General features: G+C 35.4%; 1 protein-coding gene across 1 annotated transcript in view; it reads right to left on the bottom strand.

Moving 5' to 3' along the window:
* The window catches only part of LOC124359386 (sestrin homolog), a 209,442-nt gene that overhangs the window by 128,137 nt on the left and 58,016 nt on the right, over window positions 1–23,289 (bottom strand). Inside the window, exon 4 of the mRNA XM_046812080.1 lies at window positions 18,301–18,330. Coding sequence (XP_046668036.1) covers window positions 18,301–18,330 — 30 coding nt within the window. The remainder of the gene's footprint in view (window positions 1–18,300; window positions 18,331–23,289) is intronic.

The raw sequence follows: 23,289 nt of genomic DNA, 5'->3' as shown, positions 1-23,289 counted from the left end.
AATCGTGGTTTTTACTTATGATCCGGAAACGAAGCGCCAATCCATGCATTGGAAGACCTCAACTTCACCGAGAGCCAAAAAAGCAAGAATGAGCAAGTCAAAATTTAAAGCAATGATGATTGTTTTTTTCGACATTCGTGGGATTGTGTACCTTCACTGGGTTCCTGAAGGTCAAACAATTAATCTACATTACTATCTTGAGGTACTTAATAAACTACGTGAAAGAGTAAGAAAAAAACGACCCGAAATGTGGAAGGACAACTCATGGATTTTGCACCAAGACAATGCGCCAGCTCATTCCGCGTTATCTGTCAAGCGGTTCCTGACCAAGTACAGCATCCCAGTGTTAGAACATCCACCTTACTCGCCAGACCTAGCACCATGCGACTTTTATCTTTTCCCTAAGGTGAAGGTACTTTTATCTGCATTGAAAGGTACGAGATTTGAATCCGTAGAAGCTGTTCAAGAAAAAGCGGCAAGACTCCTGAAAGAGTTGAGAGAAGATGACTTTCAGCATTGTTTCCAACAATGGAAAATTCGCATGGAGCGTTGCAGGGATAGAGAAGGGGTGTATATTGAAGGTGATAATAAGTAATTATGTTTAAAATGAAAATAATCTTTTTTACAATATCAGTCCCGTTATTTAATAGCCATACCTCGTATATCGACGAATAGTACTTGTATGCTTAATACAGTTTATCATACTGGACAATATCACCTGTTACTATAGCACTGCTATAATATGTGACGTTTTGTGAAAATAAAATTTGAATTGAATTGAATTGCACGTCTCGGCCCCAAGTCAGGGCACATTTTGACTTACAGAATAAAACTGTCTCCAAGATATAGAGACATGGCAGAGTCAACAGCTGCAATTTCTTGAAAGCTGGTCGGCACGACTCTCTGAAGGTCTTGTTGGCGATTTTTCTGATCGCTTTCTTCTGAAGCCTGAAAACTCTCAAAATTTGTTTGTTTGAACAAGCTCCCCAAAAAATCACTCCGTAGGAAAGATGTGGGTAAACAGGCCGTAATACGCCGCCATCAGCACCTGACTTGGGCAGTATTTGACTAAAGATCTTAAAACATAAACGCCAGATGCTAATTTTGAACAAACGGAATCAATATGAACAGTCCATGTCAATCCTCGATCAAGGTATATTCCAAGGAATTTGGAGGAGTAAATTCAATAAGGACCAAGAATTGTAATTGTACGAAACATAAAGTTTTGGGTCCTAAAAATAATTATAGTTTATAGTTATATTATTTATAGTTGGGTTCCCATCTTTACAGAAAATAAAATCTAAATATACTCGTAGGTAATTTGTAATTTACAAATAACGTTGATCGCGTTTTTGTTCTTAATCTGTGTTTTATTTTTGAAAATGCCATATCAAAGCCATACCTCACAGAAATCAAATTTTAAGTTGAACAGTGCCAATTTAAAATTGTATAAATTGTAGCAGAAATCAACTACCTGGCTGGCTACTCTGTAGTGATGACTATTACAATATCTCACATACGTATATACACTTAACAATCGATAAGCACATAAAACACACCATAAAAACACGTGCTTACATAAGTAGAGAAATAATCAAGGTGAGATATGAGCGAACTAGAGAAGTTGAGACGTTCAACAGTAAACAAGGAAGGAAAACAAAGCCATCATAGTAGAGACAACCTTGGAACGCTGCCAGCGTGACAGCCCTGGAGTGGCCGTGCTGTGTGGTGAGCGTGTACATGGCTCGTGGCACTGCGCCTACACACATCGCCCTCGTACACCTCTACACTCTACAGCTCCGAGAGGCTCTTCACAAGCTATCATAGTAGAGACAACCTTGGAACACTGCCAGCGTGACAGCCCTGGAGTGGCCGTACTGTGTGGTGAGCGTGTGCATGACTCATGGCACTGCGCCTACACACATCGCCTTCGTACACCTCTACACTCTACAGCTCCGAGAGACTCTTCACAAGCCATCATAGTAGAGACTACCTTGGAACACTGCCAGCGTGACAGCCCTGGAGTGGCCGTACTGTGTGGTGAGCGTGTGCATGACTCAAATTCATGGCACTGCGCCTACACACATCGCCTTCGTACACCTCTACACTCTACAGCTCCGAGAGACTCTTCACAAGCCATCATAGTAGAGACTACCTTGGAACACTGCCAGCGTGACAGCCCTGGAGTGGCCGTGCTGTGTGGTGAGCGTGTGCATGACTCAAATTCATGGCACTGCGCCTACACACATCGCCTTCGTACACCTCTACACTCTACAGCTCCGAGAGGCTCTTCACAAGCTATCATAGTAGAGACTACCTTGGAACACTGCCAGCGTGACAGCCCTGGAGTGGCCGTGCTGTGTGGTGAGCGTGTGCATGACTCAAATTCATGGCACTGCGCCTACACACATCGCCTTCGTACACCTCTAAACTCTACAGCCCCGGGAGGCTCTTCACAAGCTATCGTAGTAGAGACAACCTTGGAACACTGCCAGCGTGACAGCCCTGGCTGTATCTCTGCACCCACTGGCATATCCAGGAGTTCAGATAAACGTGTTCACATCGTCAGTGGTGGTGAAATTGTTGCATTATTTTTCTGATTTCACTGAGAGATGTAATTCTTTATGTTATAGTCTGTCTATATTATAGCCTTGAAAGTGAATAGAGGCAGCCTTGTTTTAGAGATGAAATTATTATAGGGTTTTGAATCGGCCTATATTGATATTCCAAGTAAAAAGCGTCAATGTAAGTTAATATCCAGCAAAATCAATGTAAAATGTTAAATTAATTACAAAATCCCATGCTTATATTGGTTGGGCATTTGAGTGAGAAAGGTTTCAGCTCCGCAATCAAATCCCCCATCGTACTAAAAGTGCCGAGTTAAACTTGGATATTTAACATTTGTTATGTAGAATGACCAGATACTTTCCCACTCAAATGTAACATCTGTAAGGAATTCCTTCCGAGTCCTCTACAATGTCCCTTTTAGCATAAAAATACCAAAGGTACAAAATAACGTTACTCAGTTTACATTTGGTCAATAGTAAGTTCGTCAAATTTGATCGAAAAAAATATTTCAGCCTAAAACATCTATACGCTTGTTAAGGGTCAATAACTCTTTCAAGTTAACTTTTTTTTCAACAAAATGTTTAACCGTTTTTTCAGTATGTTCGTAATTTATTTTAAAATCCATGGATTCATAGGACAGAATAGTTACACAGAAAAAGGATTTTGGATAGGACGTCAAGGTGATCTACTAGTACAGGTCAATTTTGGTTCAGATCCATACATTCCCGAGACATGCTAATAGTTCGTGATTGACCTTAACAGTGAACTTGAATTTGTCATTCAATTATTGTGACACGTCCAAGCCGATTTCGCACAGATCCGTTGGAAATTATATGCTCAATCTTGATGATACGAGCAATAGATACATATATTGAGTTCACACGTGACCCCGCAATAGCAAGACTAGAAACGTAAAAGGTTAATATAAATAAATAATGTATGGGTGAGAGAGAGAGAGAATTTCTTTATTCCAAAACATACATTGAGCTACATTTAATGTAAACATAAACTGTACATGAATAACGTCAATAACTATAAAATCTAAAACTAAAACTAATACTAAAACTTATATTAAAACTAACACTAACATTTACGATTATTTTTTAAGCAGTTTTCTGCTAATTGTTTGATAATAATTCTCCAATTGAGTATAAAGCTTTATTTGTGAAATATTTTTTTACTTCACTATCAAACTTTTTGCCATTGTAATGTTTTATTTCTTTGGGTAAACAGTTAAAAAATTTTTTCCCCATATATTCTGTTTTCATTTCATAGAATGTCAAGTTATGTTTATCAGTGCTGATTTTATTACGTGTATTGTAGTCATGCTTTACTGTTAAAAATTTTGTAGAATTACTTTTAACATACGAGTATTTAATGACCTCCGTAACATAAAGACTATAAATTGTTGGAATTTTGAGCTCACTAAACAGGTGTTTTACTGAGTCTCGTCTGTTTAGGTTTAATATTATTCTAACTGCTTTTTTTGCATTTTTAGTATCTTGTCAAGATTTTGTTTGGATGTTGCTCCATAGATACTTATTCTAGTATCTCCAGCTTATAAACAACGATATCGCTAGGATAACACGATTAACAATATAAACAGGCGTCTACCTCTTCAATACGATAAAACAACACTTTTTACAGATGTATTACTCAATATCTTCACAAATGATTAAAATTATTTCGTAAGTAGGTTTATAGAGTTGATTATCAAGTGAGAAAAAACAAGTGGATCATAACTTTCAGCAAATTTAGTAAGTATACGTACGAGTATACAAATGGTCCAGTGTTCCTGCGTGGGTTTTCACATTCTATTTTGTACGTAAAGTTTAGGGGATTTTGTTATTGAAATCATCTCAATCAGAACACTATTACGACTCCGTGTCCTTAGACGATTGACGAATTGCTTAATAATTTAACTTGCTGCTTGTGATAGTCTTGTTGACTAGGAAAAATGCTCGATCATCTTCAACGAGTGTTCTTAGATACCAGCCAGCTACTAAGTGTGCGGGAACACATAGTTCACATCATCGAGTTAAATCTTAATAATGAAAAACAGGAATATTTTACATTGATTTTGACTTTTCGTTATCTATATTTTAATATGTAATAATTAGTTTAATATTTTAATCTGTTTCTTTTTGTATATAATATAACTAATGATCGCTCATTTTAACTCTCTGTAATTTGGATAGCATTACTGCAAATTCAGTAATCTACACTAAATAAACTACTAAATAGTAGCTTTTAGTTATTTAACATGGTAAAGACTATATCCGTAATAATATCAAGATATTTATATGCAGTTTCAGTAAAAGTTGTTGTTTTTAGTGATTATTACTGCATACATTAATGTGGTGCGATCAGTTTTTGGTTAGAATTTTTTTATCTCATGATTAAATGTGTTTAAAATACTCTCCCAGAATACAGAAGAATTACAAATAAAGTGTTTGAACACTCCATGAGGTGATACAGGTATTTAAGATAGATATGTTCGTTAGTTAATATTTTGTAAGTAGGATTTTTACAATATGGAAGTGCATTATTATTATAGGAATTACTTTTTTCTAATATAAATACGATTAAACACGACTTAAGTAAATGAAAGTTTTTAAATGGTGTATAATGTTAAAAAAAATACAGAGTTCTGTATGAAATTAGAATTAACTCGAGTAAATTACATGTTTTAGTACAGAAACATATCATTCGCATCTCCACATTTAAAAAACATACCGTGAAATGCGCATAAACTCACCTTTCTTTTTTTTCCGCGGGCCTGATTTCAAAATTGTCAATATTCTAACATGAAATGCTTTCTATTATACTTTTATCATAAAAAAAGTTTTGTATGTTTTTCGAAAGCTTCAATTATGATTTTAAATAGCCGTCATATTAAAATTATAATCCAATCGGTAACTAATTACAACATCATAAAATGGACGAGAATTTATTGACGACACATAGGCCTCGCCTCCCAGGGAGGATATTTCTGGAAACTCCCAAGTGAATGTCTTGGCAAACAAGCAAACACTTACACTACCGCGCTGCGGTATCTCTGCTCTGTTCATCCTCCAATATGTGTATCTTAATGTACAAGGAACGAAAACAACTACGTTTGAATATCTATTAAGCCATATAGGTTTACAACTTAATCAATTCATAAATCGAGTACGGGCACTGTTAAAGTCCTTGCCGGATGAATGTTATAAAGACTGAACATTCAATAATATATGCATATATATTCGTAACTTTCTGGTATTTTGCCAATTGCTATATCCGTTTTTCTTCATAATAAGTTTCAAATTTATACTATTACCGATTATGATTTATTCAGACTGTCATTATTTACGAGCTGCATGGGACGTTTATGTTCATGATAAAAGGTCATGCAGAGTAAGGCTGATCATTGTCACCGTTCAGAAAGATGTGCTTTACGAGTTGCGTTGGACGTTTATGGTCATGATAAAAGGTCATGCAGAGTAAGGCTGATCATTGTCACCGTTCAGAAAGATATGCTTTACGAGCTGCATGGGACGTTTATGGTCATGATAAATGGTCATGCAGAGTAAGGCTGATCATTGTCACCGATCAGAAAAATATGCTTTATGAGCTGCATGGAATCTTTATGGTCATGATACAACATAAAGTGTAGAGCTGATCATTGTCGCCGTTTAGAAAGTAATACTTTACGAGCTGCATAGGATTGTCATGATCATGATACTACATACAGCGTAAAGCTGATAACAGATGATAATCAGACCGTAATGATTTAGGAGCTGCGTAGGCTTGTTACGAGTTTACTACTCCTAATAGTAGATTTTCAGGTTAAAGTATTGCTACAATAGGTATAAGTGATAATTATCATTATAAGTCGTAACGCTTTAATCCGTAACTTGTTTGAAAATATCGATTATAGGGTATATTTGTTATTATATAATTGAAACAAAGTTTAAATATACGAATTTAACCCTACGTATTTCCTTAAGTCAGCCACAACCATTCTATTTCTTTAATGACGATAAATAACAATACAATTTACATAACACGTATGCAGGTGTTTTTAAGCAAATGTAACCGCCCGAAGTTAGTACAGCGTTTTAAATAAATTATCCTACAATCTGGAATCACTTAAAGATGAAATTAAGATCTTAAATTAAAAACACAATAATGTAAGAGCCAAACCAACTCAACCACCAACACAATATTTTATATCTTTAACGCATATAGCTTATCTTCAAAATTAAAATTAAAAAGAACACCAAGCTTACGTATAAAGGCACTGCCATGGGAACACGCATGAATCTCATGTGCCAATTTGTTTAAAAGCCTGGACATACCAAGACCTATCTAAGTTTTAAGTTTGTTTATGTACAACGTTGGTGTACATAAACAACATGTTGCCAAATGAGGATTTGGCAACATGATTTGGCACGAGAATTCATGAAATGTCTAAACAAGTTTCTTACACAACATTTGGTACTTTGGGATTAACTGGAGGCCACTCTTTTGGAAGTTTTGATTACCAAGGACCTAAAAAACTACACAATTAGAAAGAACAGACATTTCATTGTAACAAATACATTGTTATAATCAGTTTTTATTTTCTGCCTCCCTTTTAGGTCCCCAGTAGGAAAAACTCCCACAAAAATTGTGAATTCCGTATAATAGCAAAATACTCAAAAGTTAATTTTGAAAACGTTCTAAACTGTTTAGTCCTTTTTGAAGCTGATGACTACACTGAATCTCGATTGCAACCCCAAAACCGAAATGTGTACACGACTTAATACTTATAAAATAAGATATATTATCCTTTCTAAATAATATAACATTTAATAATTACACTACTATTATTAAGAAATCAAAACGTTTCAATTATATCAACAGAGTCCATCTTGGAAATAGGAGATTATGCAAACGAAAAACAAACCAATGCGTGGCAACCTCAAGTAATAAAAAATTAAATATCTTTCATTTGTTATAGCAAGATTTAAACTATTCCACAATTAAATTCCTCATGTATTTGGTTGAAGCACCAAACTGCATGAATAGTAATATGTGGTTCTTGCAAATGTTTAAAACAGTGAAATGTCAACGGTTTAAAATGTAAAATCATATTGATTATAATACACAAAAAGTAGGATAACAGCTGAATTAAAATTTATGTAAAAAGCAATAGGGAAGTGTTCTTAACAGTTATAGTTACAGTTCACACAGTATTTGTAACACTATTAATAAACTCCAATACAACTGACTCGAACATTGCTACATTTGAATTTTAATAAGCAAAATAAGGATTAAAACTAATAAAGAACTAGACGGACTGTATTTACAAAATATAAGAAATAGCTGGCCGATCAATTACACAAACAGTATTTACTTCAGGAGTAAATAGTAACATAAGCAAACTGTCATGTAAAAACTATGTAATATATTTCGTTTATTTATGTTTCCACTAAACAAAACTGTCTATTTGATCTTCTTTTCGTTTTCTTCTTGTACAATACTTATATAAACTTGAACTCCTACAGTACTCAAAAGTTTTAAAAAGTAGCTTTTTGACTTGTGGGGTCCACAATTTAGTGTCGGCGTTATTTCCCTTGAGATTGGATCGTATGTAGATGAGGGTAAGCGGTCATGATTCAGCGGGGCTGGAACAGGGGTTCGGCAGGTGGTACATATGTGTTATATTGTAACTAATGGATGGCTAACAGGACGTAATGAGAATGGCCGGTTTCTAGAAACTCAATTACGGCGTACACCTGATTGGGAGAAGGAAGTTAAACCGGTCATGATTCAGCGGGGCTGGAGCAGGGGTTCGGCAGGTGGTACATGTGTTATATTGTAACTACTGGATGGCTAACAGGACGTAATGAGAATGGCCGGTTTCTAGAAACTCAATTACGGCGTACACCTGATTGGGAGAAGGAAGTTAAATCGGTCATGATTCAGCGGGGCTGGAGCAGGGGTACGGCAGGTGGTACATGTGTTATATTGTAACTACTGGATGGCTAACAGGATGTAATGAGTATGGCCGGTTTCTAGAAACCCAATTATGGTGTACACCTGATTGGGAGAAGGATGTTAAACCGGTCATAATTCAGCGGGGCTGGAGCAGGGGTTCGGCAGGTGTTACATGTGTTATATTTTAACTACTAGATGGCTAACAGGATGTAATGAGAATGGCCGTTTTCTAGAAACCCAATTACGGCGTTCACCTGATTGGGAGAAGGAAGTTAAACCGGTCATGATTCAGCGGGGCTGGAGCAGGGGTTCGGCAGGTGGTACATGTGTTGTATTGTTACTACTGGATGGCTAACACGACGTAATGAGAATGGCCGGTTTCTAGAACATCAATTACGGCGTACACCTGATTGGGAGAAGGATGTTAAACCGGATAAATTCAATAACTGGAGGAATCAGCTACCCCCGGGTTCCTCTGAAGTGGTCGAGTAAAACTCATTACTTATGTTAAACCAGTAATCATTAATCACTTCAAGCAGATTTATGGACTACAGTAGAGATCCGTTTTTGGGCTATTCAATCATATGCAACCTAGCTTTGTGTTTTCAACCTGATCCTATTAAAATTGGAATTTAGCACAGTGATAGCTGAAATAGACAGAATAGTGTTCAGTAAAGTATCGTGTCAAGCGGTTTATGAGTTTACCAATATTAATGATCCAATTTGGCAATCATAATCATCCAAAACATTAATCTTTTTATAGCTTGTTGTTACCTTTTAAAGTCTAGTATATAGCTAGAACTGTCATTTAACCAAAACCTCTTATGAGAGAATTACAAATTAACTATCTTGTTGTAAACTTAAAAAATTACTAAACTTAAATTTGAAACCATTTTCTGTTTTAAAAATTTGATACAAGATGTATGTTAATATTGGTTTTATTGACTATAAATTGAAATAGCTTCATTCTTGAACTTCAGTAGGAACACTTTTAATTGTACATGTTTGTTACGTAACTTGTACCTTGTTTCTATCTTGACGTATCTGAAATTACAAAAAGTTTACGTTGTCTGTATTGTTATAATCTGTAAAATATGTTATATGGTTGGTTTATCGTCTCATCACGGAATATATTCTCATACGAGTTGTTTATGTCGGTAACATATTAGTCTAATTTATATATTGTACAGTGAACTTCCAGTTTTTTGCCGTAATTAACTTGACCAATTATCCAGAGAAATGACAAATCAGACATGTCGCCAATATCACCTCGCGACTCCATCAAACTTGTCAAGATTAATCTGGCTCTGCAGTTCTCTCCGCTTATCTGGTTTTGTTTGGATTTACTTGTGTGACGCGTAAGGATAAAGCACACTGATTAAGTGATTATTAATAATATTAATTCTTTATTGCAGTAAGACAATATAAATTGTATTTCAAGCGTCGTTATAATACAGCTATCAGAATCTGTTTTACATCAAAACAAATAATTTCTGTTACATTCAGTGATACATGATAAGAACATTCGCTCACCCATTCCACTATTATCAGATCCAGATTTGATGTGGACTTCTAGTTGTCCCAGTGGCGCGTCAGAAACTCATCAATACAATAAAACACACCTGACACCAAAAGAAGTTTTAAACGCGTTTAAATTGAGTGAAGTTTTAGAATGTGTTTAAGCATTTCAAGAAACCAATTGATTAGCCTGACTCAGAATTGCACTGGTAGCCGAGCGAAAGCCGTTGTTCTGTGTTGTTGTAGTTGATAGTTGCTTGCGTCGTAAATGTGAACCTCTATACCTCTCACTATAGAATACTTTGAGAAGCAGTACATAATCATCTCGAGAATATAGAGGCTGGGTTAAAGTCAGCAACCCGAGCTCCCTGAAAGTACCTCTACACGACTCTCTAAAATATAATTTTGAAATTACTCTAATAGAAGTTTAAAAACTCTCAAAATCTTTAGTTGGGGATAACTTTCCCTGAGGCAGCAAATTCAATGATTATGTACGGCCAATATAATGGTCATAAAACACGAATCAATAATTAATTTATTCATGACTTTATGTCCACAATTCTACAGCGTAACGCCTTCACTGCAGGTCTATAGTAAAGAGGCTAATTCTACGTCTATCTAAAAAGAAGAAATTCTACGTTCTTCTTTTGGATTTATGTGAGTGGTGTAAGGGTACAGCGCACGTATAAAGTGTTTGTGTATGATTAATACAATGGTCATACAAAACGAGCCAAGAATTAATTTATTCTTCACTACTGTGCAGCTTAAATGACATGCTAATTGATCGAATTTAATTACTAGTGAAGCCCGTCTCTTAGAACATTACTTAGCCCCTATCTCTGTACTTGAATGTTAAAACGAATCTTGAGACCGCATCTCCTCTTCCAACCTATCAGTTTTATACACAACAATTATTACACATAGTTTTTTATTACACTAAGACATTCACACATTTTCAGTATATTCTTCATAAATGTGTATCATTTGGTTTTCGGTCAGTTTTTCGTCGTTAAATAATGTGTGTGTATTTTTCATAATCCAAGTTTTACATATTACTTATTTTACATAGCTATTTAACATTTTTTACAAAAACATTTTACTTTCCAAAATTACAATTTGTTACTATCAATAATATACTATGTGGAACTCCCGATTAGAAAACTCCATAAGAAGACGTCCTGCCTTTTCGGAAGACTTCCAACTACCGCTCGTAGGAAAACGGTAAAAAGGGACAACCTGTAACTCCGCCCATTCACAGATTTTACTATTCCTTGTAGTATATTCTGACTTGTACTATACCATCAGTCGGTGTCAGTGTCTCTCTCGTGTTTCCGGAACCGGCGGCGGAGGCGGAGTTGGCGGCGCGGAGGTGAAGCGGGAACCGAAGAAGAAGAAGAAGGCTACGTACATGTAGCCCAGGATCAGCAGAAGATTCAACGTTAAGAATAAGAAGAAGACCAAGACCACAGTCAAGCAGTGGTCCCACACAGGGTCCTGCAATAATCCAAAACTGATCGTCCTCCGTGAGCCAGTCATCTCGAGCGCAACTACACGACTCAGAACTGTGACATGCGCGTTGGTATTGCCGGGGTATAACAGAAGTGGTCGAATTTGTAAATTTGACTGTTCACATTTAGGTTATGTTATCGTTTACAATGTTTGCACACTTCATACACATGATCGTGTTCCCTTATTGTTTATTTAAGGGAACAAAGAGGAAGAAAGTTAAATACATTTAAATTATTTAGAGCTAGGAGAAAACTATAATGAAGCAATACAAATTATACGAGGTTTACGCTCATTCTTCCTGTAGATGATCATAAATAGAATACTAACTAAGACTAACGTAATTGTTTTTTAACTGGTAAATAGTACGAGTATAACTATTGATTTTTTGTGCGCAACTTGAACTAATCGCTACGCGAGTTAATTTTTATTTTGAGAATGATATGGAGACGGGGTAAAGTTTTATTGCAGTTTTACTGTTGAACGTTGTTTGAATAAGCGTAAGCGCGTGATTAGGTGCGCATAGAATAGTATAAATGTTTAGAGCCGTAATAAAATGTTGTAACACAAGGAAAGCAAGTATTTACAGACAGGCTTCACGCAGAGTAATCGTTGTGATATAGCCTACCTTGATTTTACATCCGTATAAAATTGTGCGTACTTTATATAAATAAGTGTTCTAGTCCTTGATCTGAGTTAGAAATAACATATTATTTTAAATGAAACATTTGAATTTTTGACATCAAACATTCTATATATTAACAGGATTCAAAAAAACATGAACGAATTATGAGCGAAATTACTTTTACACAACTACGAATGATAGGCTGCAAGTACCACACATTTAACATTAAGAAGCAATGTACTATCCAAAGAAACATTTTCACATCAAGGCGTTATGTACACATAATTATTTAAACCAGGTGGTTTATTTAGCTAGCAAAGTATCTAGAAAGAAAAGAGTTTAGTCGCCGAAGTTTGTCAGGCATTTTAATGGAGCCATCTACCGGCGAGAACTACGCAATGTGCCCAAAATAGTGGCTGTTAGCGAATGTCTAATGTGAATGTTGAAATCGGAGGCTAAACTGAGGCGCTATTGTTCCCGTCTTAGATGCATATCACGTCCGTATCAAGTATCAAGAAATACAGTGGCACAGGACTCTAATCTAATATTCATATCCATGGAGGGAAAGTATAGAATGTTCTTATCTTTCACAATTTAAGTATACAGAATGTTAGAAAATGTAGATCAAATGCTTCAGGAGAACGGTAAATATATATTATTAAACAAAATAGTTCTTTTGTCATTATACATCCTTCTAGTGCGAGTCTATACATCTAGTGACTACGCGAAAGAAATTAACTAGCGTATTAATATTTCCTCATTTTACGACTGGCAGACCCCTAAACACACTCGTCTCTGCGACTCAGTTTGCAGCTATGACAAGAATTACACAGGTAAACTATATGCATGCATGATTATACCAACCACGCAGACCATTGATGGTCCCTTATTTAAAATTACATGACATGCCGTATATTAGGCATTATTCTTTTTCAGGAGCGAATTTAGGAGCTTTCGTAACCCTTCCATGCACTTCTATAAATAGGTATATACAGGTAGTCCGCTTAGACCCGATGACAAATCGTACATTAGATATTCTTTACAAACTCACACACAGTACTGAATACTGCAGCTACTGGAATAGTTTTGAAATACGTGTTAAAAATCTTGCTATTCCACTTAGTGAGTGGCGGAATACTGGAGGTAGTTGATTTTATCGCGCAATTACTACAAGAACATTACAAGTCCAACTACAGAACACCGCAGTAAACAGAAAACAGACTAATAATAGACTTGGATTAATTAGTTTACGACTGCGAGGCCTCACAAATCACCTGTGGACTGCGAACCATGTGTCGCTTTAGGTAAATGTGCTTGTTTACAGCGGATAACTAGTACACGCGTTCTCTCGGCGCCAAGCACCACCTGCCCCGCCAAGAATGCGGCATGTGTGTGGTTTTTTTTATTGTAACACATTAATCTGCCTGAGTAACACCTGAGAGTGTGCGAGCCGTGTTGGAGAGTATTCTGAGCGGACAGTCACGTGATATCGCCGTGCGCGCGTGTAAACAACAGCCGCTATCGCGATAAACACGGGTTGCTTGCTCAGTAAAAAACGGATCAGACACGCCCAAAGTTCAATCTCCTTCCACGCTATATTCTTAATTTACACTAGCGTTGACAGTTTCCCCATAACGTATTCCACTCTAAATGCAGGACAGCGTTAATTACGCTGTAGTTAATTGGCTATACCATAATTATAGTTTGAAAACAATCAATCTCATAGTGAGATGAACTTTTAAAATGAACAGCCACCTCCTCGATCTGTATGAGTGAGTACGGAGTTAGTTGTCTGATGTCAAATCCGGTTTACACAAATCATCGGGGGTCTTGGAAAGGTGTCGTCCTGTCACCCAATAAAAAGTTAGAATCTTCGTTCAATTTGGAATATTTTGGAATTATCAGTTTTTTTTTGTTTTTTTTTTGGAATTTCTTCGTTATTCCTAATAATTGGAAAATATTTCCAACGAAACTTTATCAAATCCCAAAAAGGGCCTATTTCAAGATTGTTTTATTGGTAGGTGTGTCATTCTGTCAGCGCAACGTAAATAATTGGATGCTTATTATAACAGTTACATTTTCCTTGTAGTATTCACTGTTTATGTAGTTAGATGAATTAATCAACATTTTTGCGCCTTACGTACAAAACTTTGTGCAGGCTAATAGAAGTACAAGTGGACCAATTGACCAAACAAGACAGGTAGAAGACGCATCCTTTTAGGATGTGATTTATTACTTTACAGTAAAGTGAACATACAACAGCTAAATACATGAAATAATCATTTCCATTGTTTGAAGCGTGACAAGAATTTCTATAGTTCATAAAGTTATAGTTTTTAGGCCTTTCAATTCGCTATTCCCTGAATAGTGTGAGATACATAAAAGAAACAAAGACTGTTACAATATAAAAAATATAATTTCTTCAGAAAAACGAAATAACATACATATCCATAATTATGTAGCACTATGATGGTTGAAACTGGAAATGGAACTGAACTTAACATTGGTATTAAATCAACCCTTGCTTGCTCCATCGTGAGTTAATATCATATCATAAATATCGCAGTGCACTCAATAATATGGTACACCTGATGAGATAATGAGACTTCCACTTCATCTAGATTACATTTGTTTGTAGGCTAGGTGTTTCTGCCGAAACGATGTAGAGAGTTTGATGTGAGCTTTTTCATAGCCAACTGTTTTCGATCTCTTCAGATAGACGTTGATTCCAGATTCCTGGAGTCAACATGATTACACAGAAGAATTAAAATGATTAGGAACCTAATTTTGTCTTTTACTAATAATTTCGACGTAGCAGATGTGTAAAGGCAACAACTAATGATTACTTTAGGAGTACACAGATAGACACCTTAGAAAGACTTAATTGACCCGTGCTGAGCAAATCTCACCAAATGCCTACATATTCTTTTAGGCTCCCAATAATACGCGATAAGAATAACTTACATTCAGACCATGAAGGAAGACAATTATTTTGTCTGATATAAAAACAATGTAAAAGTTGAGCTTTACAACCATCATAATTTTATTCTTTTTAGGTAGATTTTTGTATACAAAATCAGCCTCATTAATGTTTAAAATACTTACTACATACTTAATCGCGTAAACCCAAATTTATTTTGATAAAAACACGCGAGTTCTGTGGGAATCTTTAATTACTCGATGTGTACGAATCTCTAAGGGAGAATACTATTTTTAGACCAAAATACGTATGTTTTCATTGAATGGAACGATATTTTTTCGTTTTTCCAGTGTATATTTATCACATTATTACAAAAAGAGGAAAGATTTTGTAAAGCCTTGCATTCATTTTCAGGGATAGGGCTTGAACCTTGCCACACTAAACAGTTACTTTTCATACATATAAAGCCACAATGAATTACTCTGAGTTTTTAGCAAGCTGTGAGGTTGGCTAACTTGCTGCTTTTACAAATGTTAGTAATTGATTGTAATTCCTGCTAGGTTATAACACTACTATTGTTTTTCTAGTAATCATACTTATCATATAGTGGTAAATATTTTCTTACAGCATTGCATGTGTTTTCGTAGAAGTTGACTACGCAATATTGTTATACAATTAAGAAGTAAGAGGTAAGAGGTTTCGTGTAAGCCTAGGCCTAGTTTGAATTCTCCCACAACTTCAAAATTAGGATTACTAAAGCAGAACAGGAAGCAAATAACAAGCTAAAGCAACCACAGTGAAGAGGGGCTGCTTAAGAAGGAAAAGAATTCTAAACATGACCAGAACTACTAACCAAGAGAATTTTAAGACATGTTAAGTAATCTTATAATCCATAGGTTAAAATAAAATAAACTGTATATGCCTTTAATATTTGTTGAGACAAGTAATTTTTTGCGCCTTGTATTCAACAATACATGTTAAAAATGTAAGAAAATTTATCGAGTAATTCTAAAGTTATTGTTCTTTTGGTAACATGTATATAATTTCCCATTCAAAATAACAATCAACTGTAACAAGTGAATATTCTCTCTTAAACTTCGTTAGAGGACAAACCTTTTTAGGAAAAAAGTAAAAGGACAGAAACCCTTTAGTTTTCTAATCGTATAGTAAAGTTTTAACCATTCACAATTCCAATTTTCACGAGAGACAACTTTTTCTATGTAACACATATTTGAAATCTGATATGATATCTTTTTGCAATCTGTTTTTTGCAAAACACAGGTCTTAAGTAGACTAAAGATTTTACAAAGTTACAATTTTATAGTTATTCAGTTTGAAGTTATAATTCTTCCCTATAAAAAACACAAACAGACAGACAGACTTGTTCGCCACCCTACATTTACAGTGGCATTATCAACATGTTTATCACACGAGAGTGGGATGCACTTTTACTGTCTTCCGGAAATTCGGAGCAACAAACACTGTCATTTCATCAGGACTCCCATTATCGGGAGCAATGGGGCGACGCTGATAGCGAGCATTAGGCGGGCGGGTCAGTGAACTCAGGTGACCGGAAGTGGTAGCGATCAGCTGATCTGGGCCGGAAGTGCCGCCCACTCTAATGTCAGCTGGTCAGTGATCAGCTGGTGCACCGGAGATTGTTACAGTCAGCTCGCGGCGATTGGCCTCTATTTGTCTTCAGCTGGAGAAAGTCGATATGTTCATTTGATTATTGACATCTACGTTTCCTGACGCTGGAGGATTTTAAATTTATCCAAACAAAATTTATACTTATCAAAAAATCATATTGTTAGACGATATTCGTGTAAAAATAGTTACACTTGGGACGTTTTTTATAGTTGTAGTTTTATAAAATCACATAACAGAAGTAAATAACTGGTCAATGTACAGATCAGGAAGAAAATAAATCGATGTGATCGTGGAGAATCTGCCAAAGAAATATAAGGGTAACATTTACAAGAGATCTACGCCTACATCTGTTTCCTACAGATCTAAAGATGACTGTTTCTGGTTCGTATGGGCTTTGACATCAAATCAAGGGCGAATGTGAAAATAATACGTAGAATGAATTAAATGCAAATTAATAACTGTTGGCCTAAGGAAGGCCAGATATAATTATCCAATGGCTTGTGTTTGGTTACATACAAGCTACAGTTTATTTACCATAAATCCTATTATTATGGTCTTGACATCAACTTACAAATCAATGTTGGTTCTGGCCTGAGGGATGTCATAAATAATTCTTTTATGAGGCAACCGGACACATATTTTCTTAAAGGAAACTAATAGGAAACGATAGGAGGAGATACAGAATTTACGTCTGGATCACCTAAATAAATCTGTCGTCTATGACAATTAGTTATATCTGTGAGATTGAAAAAACTTAGTGAAAAATGAAACCACTGAATTCGGTTGATAACACTCTTCCTCGGCGAGAAAAGTGAAGATCTCGACGCCCTGTTCTGTAGATTGAAATGGATGTAGATGGCGAACCTCGATTTCCACCTCATAGTCAAGAGCTTGTTCTTTGTGTAGACATTATTACTAACACAACACATGGAATATTATTTGTTTAAACTAATCAGTACATTACTTCGTTGAACCACCAAGAAGTTCACTTTAAATCCAAAGGAGGAATAATAAATTAGTAGGAATACATCATTGCGCGTCACGTGGCAGGGTTTGTCAATTTTTTGGATATTCGAAAACGCTAAAATTTGGCCGAAGACGCTACATATTGCCGAAAACATATTGTTTTCAGCTTTTCAAGAAGTCTTTAGGGATGACGACCTTTGGGATAACAGTCTACGTGATGCTCCTGTAAGAACATTAACGCCTTGTAAATACAACATAGAGGAATGTTTGTACCTACCTAACATATCTAACATTTCAAAAGCACATACGTTTTATAGGGTAGATTTAGCCCATTCTCCACTGAACATGGACGTCACTTAGTAACGGGCTCTTAAACATATTCTAATCCACTCTCAAGGGTTACAATCCTTCCTCCTCTACTCATTCTTTCTCACACACACAATTGTAACTATTCAACTAAACAAAAATCTGTCATAAACAACAAGGCAATAACACCTAATCTTGTCATAAACTGCGATTCTGTTCACGTATAAACATGCTACAGACAGAGATGGACAATGGACATGCACGTGCAGCGACTGACCTGGACGTCCACAGTATCCCAGGAGGATAGCTGCAACAAACACATCAGTTAGCACATCTATGTCACACCATCGTCACGTGTCATCGGCCACATGCTAACTTAATTCTGACACCTGACCATTCACTGATGCACATTTCGCCAATTTACGTCCAACTACAACGTACGCTTTAAAACAATGAGTAACTGAACTGTCCTTTCTTAAATTCTCTCTTTAGGTTTCTCATCAACCAGATGAGCTACAACCAATTAATATGATCAATTGCACATCTCCATCTGTTTCTCCAAATCTAATTTCCTCTGTAGACAAATCATTTGAACTCTAACGTGTAATTAAATCAATGTATATAATCATACAGTTGGTATGTTAGAATAAGTAGTTACTGTGCTACAGCGGTTATGATTGGTGAAGTGCGAGTAAATTTTGGTGTACAAAACTTCATCTTCATTTTCAATTAAAAATTAAAGCTTTAGTGTCTCTCAGGTCACAGATAACGTTTGCATGTTCTTATATCACTCGTGAGACTGAAATAAACTATGTGCATGTAACCATGCGCTGATTAGGCTGAGCGTTAGCGCATATACATTGGTATTGTGGGTAGCCATGACAGAAACGAGAAAATAGCTGGAAAAATAAATTTGTAAACAAATTGTGTACACTGTACAATCATATGAGATTTTTAAATGTGACACTTTTGTTCATAGAGTAAAAAATATAAATAAGGACTGGAATCAATGTTAAAAGTAGGTGGCAAGCGGACTCTTGCGTTGACACAGCTATAAAACTCAACTTACTGAACAAAAATGTGAATGTATTATATCTCGAGAAGGATACCTATAAAACTGGCATGAAACTTCATTTCTACAGAGAAAATAATTAGTTCTACGATGGTGTATGTCTATAAACCACGAAATTCGGCTAAACGTCATTGATGCTTATCACTCAGTAGGCTAACACAATTTCTCTTTTGTCTGCCGAGGGATGTAAATATTTCTATTCTGTATAATTTTACGTATGTTTATTCGTAGGACGTCCACAGAATGAGATAAGCTATATTGATTTGAAATTTTGCAGGAAAACTTAGCGACGCTTTTACGTGACAGGTGGTGTGGTGTACTCTTGTCTTATATTTAAATAAGTCTAGAGAAATTCACCACAAGGCAGGTGGTTATAACGGTATCTGGATTTCTCTAATAAAAATTTATAACGTTAAAAATTCGTTAGAAGATAGGGAGATGAACAAATACCCAATACAATGTCCATCATGTTATGAAATGTATTATATGTAGGTTACATAAATTTTCAAGTATAGAGACTGAATTATTCACATATACGTAAGAAATAAAGGGCTAAGAATCAATCCCTGAGGGACGCCGTATTAAAATTTCATTGGATTATTTTCCAGCGATTTCTACATGTTGAATTCGATTGGCTAAGTGTCATTCTAGCCACTTCTATGGCACTCCACGTATGTCATAGCTTTGAAGAATGTCTGAGATGATCTAGTCTGACGCTTTTGCAATCCTTCAAGAATTAACTCCATAAATAGTCAAGTCAATCGTACACTTCAATTTTTTTAACCTAACTTGATATCTTGGTAAGATTATTATATTTATCAAAATATCCCAAAAATCTATCACAGTTCACGAAATACCAGTAAAGTTCTTTAGAAACAGGACGATAGTTCTCATCAGATGTCTCTTTATGAGTATCGAAATATCTTTTAGTATTTTAGGGATCAAGGAAAATTTCTGTTTGAAAAGAAATGTTATCAATTTTGTGAGATGAGCAGTGGTATGTCTTTATCATGATTTAATCCGCCACGACTTAAATTTGCCACTTTCACATTACAATCTGACGATTAGTTTTTTATGAGACTGACACAACATTATAGGCTATCTAAATCATTTCCTACATATATAGGCTTATTAATTTCAAATCCATTAACAGTAATTTGAATAGTTGAAGAAGGCTTTTAAAACAAATTATGTCTCATTAATCTGTCAATATCGATCAGTGTCGTAATTAATGTAAATATGCCGTATATCAATCTTTTAGAATCTAAATTGAGACATATTAGGACTTACGTTATTCCTGTGGTCAAGACCCGATATTATTGCTAATGTCATTGTTAGAATAGAATTTATTTAAGCGGCAATTTTCTTCTATTTGAAAGATTTCCGTAGTTACACCGATTCCATAAACGGTTTACCGCACTCTCTAATTTTAGACAGATTTCTGATACACTATACTATATAAAATATCTTTGAAAACGTTATATGCAGTTTTCTTTATAGAGAGTTTGAATCTTGCCTCTGTATGTCGGCATGGTTTCGTCTGATGCTACAAGCTATCATTAAATAGTGGCAAGTCCTGCAATTGAGCAACGAGGTCAAGTACAAATCTGAATCTGAATCAAATCATACCTTTTGAAAATTACACTCTGAATTCGTGGAATATGAGATTTTCCTGTACATTCTAAATTTAATATCTGTACAGTTTTTAACTCATTTAATAATTTAAAAACTTACTTAACAAAATTAAACCCTAAAAACAAACAACAAAAGACCTGTGACAAAGAGAATAAAAGAACATTAACAAATCTAAATCAACTGAATATGCTATAAAGGGAAAACATCCCATGGATTTTAAATCATCGTGTTCATGATTTGGTTTGGTCATATGCAGGTCTCACAAACCTATTTCTGTCAAAAAAGTCTCCTTCCGGCTCTTGTAATCTAGTTTCGACCTAAGATATCTAAGAGTTTGCGTTGCCCCGATAATGACAATACGTAAAATTGAGAAGCCTACTACGGTAAAAAGCATCTTCTTCCGGTATGTGAGGATACTATGGTAAAGTAAAACGTTTAGAAATAAATTATTTATAATAGTTTTTACGTTATAGAAGACTTGTTTTTCGGACTGTAGGCTGGAAAGGAATGACTCGTTGGGGCAGATTAGTGTCCATTAAGTTACTCTTTTTTTTCTTAAGCCACTATAGAAATGTCACAATGTCAAGAAAGCCAACCCTCGAGTATTTTAGGTGCACTACCTAAATGGTGCAAACATTCACAGATTTGTTCATAAAGGTGAGTTTTATAAAGGCGTTTAAATACTATTTCCAATGAATTAGATGTATTACATTCTTCACTGATACAATCTGGAGTAAAAGTTAGGTAGTAACCTATTTTGCTATCTGCATTACACTACTGATCAGGCACTGTAGACTTAATATTTCCCAAATTTGAATGTAAACAAATTCTTCAGCCTCTTTTATGAACTCCAGCAAAAAGTGACAACATATGTTTAGTGTCAGTTAAATTTTGAATCATAAAACTTAAATATTAACATTATTTCTTCTAATTCTAAATTATTCCGAAAAAACGTTTCGATCTTTCTCTTCATATAAACCTTCGTGGACTTCAACGAATATGAAAAAAACAGTTAGCCAAATTGTCTTAGTCGTTCTCGGGATTAGCGCCTAGCAATACATTTAGCGATTCATGTTTATACACAAGAAGATTACTTATCGGTCTTTGCCATTATTTTAAACTTGATTTCAACTGAAATATCGTAATATGGAAACGACATGTGAGCACAGAATGACTGGAGGAAGGCTAGAAATGAATGCTGCTCACGTAGTGCAAAGTTGCCACAAGACGCACATTATGAACACACACAGTACGCACAGAATTCAAAGTAGTCACATTAAGCTTCATCATGCTGTATGATACAAGGCGGCTGCACCTTTATTCGATTCTGTCTGGTGTATGGCAAGAAGAGCATTTGTTGGACACTGATGATGGGCACCTTAACAAGCCCGATATGGTCTACACAAGAAATAATTGGTTTCAACACAATGGAGAAGACTCTAAGTATCGAATAATGAGTCTTTTAAGAATGGCTGTCACAAAACAGGAAATAATAAGAAAACGTCGTCTTTTCGTTGTGTCACTTGCATCAGAATGTAGTCATCTCAGAGCGCGTTGTGTTCCGGCTGGTTTTAGAAATCACCACTAGTGTTCTCTGAGGTACCTATATGGTTGAATGATATTTCCTCTATTAAGGAGTTCAATTCCTCCCCCCGCCCCTAGAGTGCGAGTGGGGTGATTTTAAATGGCCCGTATTGCGGGTACCAGTCATTTCGGTCATTTGTATCTTCTTATTAATATCTTCTAACTTTCTACTTCACTATCTCTAAACATCCCTCTTCCCAGATTTTCATTTTTAAAATGTCCTTATTAAAAAGGTTACTTACCATAGCTTTCATAATATACCTCAAAAATATATGACAGTGCAATAATATAATTTAATATTCCATGTTTACATGTGTCCATGTTGTTAATTAACATGTTTGTTTTCAATAATAATTAAAATGACATTCTTTTATGATAATAATTTGTCATTTTTCTGTAAGATACCAACACATGTGATGAAAATACTCTGTTAAATTGTTTGGTTTCACGGAGGAGAACTGAACATTTTAACTTAATAGGAAATGTTGTCTTCATAGCAGGATAAAAGGAAAAGGATGCGCCATTTTTGTTATTTTGATTGGTCACTGGAATGGAAATGGATAATCGAAATAAATTTCACTACCGTAGTTAAACCGTTAATAAAAACAGCATTCTTGTCTGTCTGATAAGTACAGACAACGTTTTAAATCAATTACTAACTGTGCAAAGACAACATTTTTAACATAGCTCAAACTGCATGACAGCAGTTACTCTTTTTATCACACCAATTAGCGCTTAAGGCTCCGCCAGTAAAACAAAGAGGACACCTTCTGTCACTTGATATCAATGGATATCTGTTACGTACTAGCATAGACAAAGAAGTATTCTAAAAGGATTTTTAGTATATAAAAATGTGATACTATTTGAGTTCTTTTCTTTTCATTATCTTGGTTTCGCAGCTAGTCCAAATCACAAGGAAAAATATTAAGATACGTTTATTGTAAAACAAAACAATATTTTCAATATTTTAGAACA

Source organism: Homalodisca vitripennis, chromosome 4, assembly GCF_021130785.1.
Source record: "Homalodisca vitripennis isolate AUS2020 chromosome 4, UT_GWSS_2.1, whole genome shotgun sequence".
Classification (NCBI taxonomy): Eukaryota; Metazoa; Arthropoda; class Insecta; order Hemiptera; family Cicadellidae; genus Homalodisca; species Homalodisca vitripennis.
Note: the sequence above shows the minus strand (reverse complement) of the source record. Positions and strands in the feature narration are given on the sequence as shown.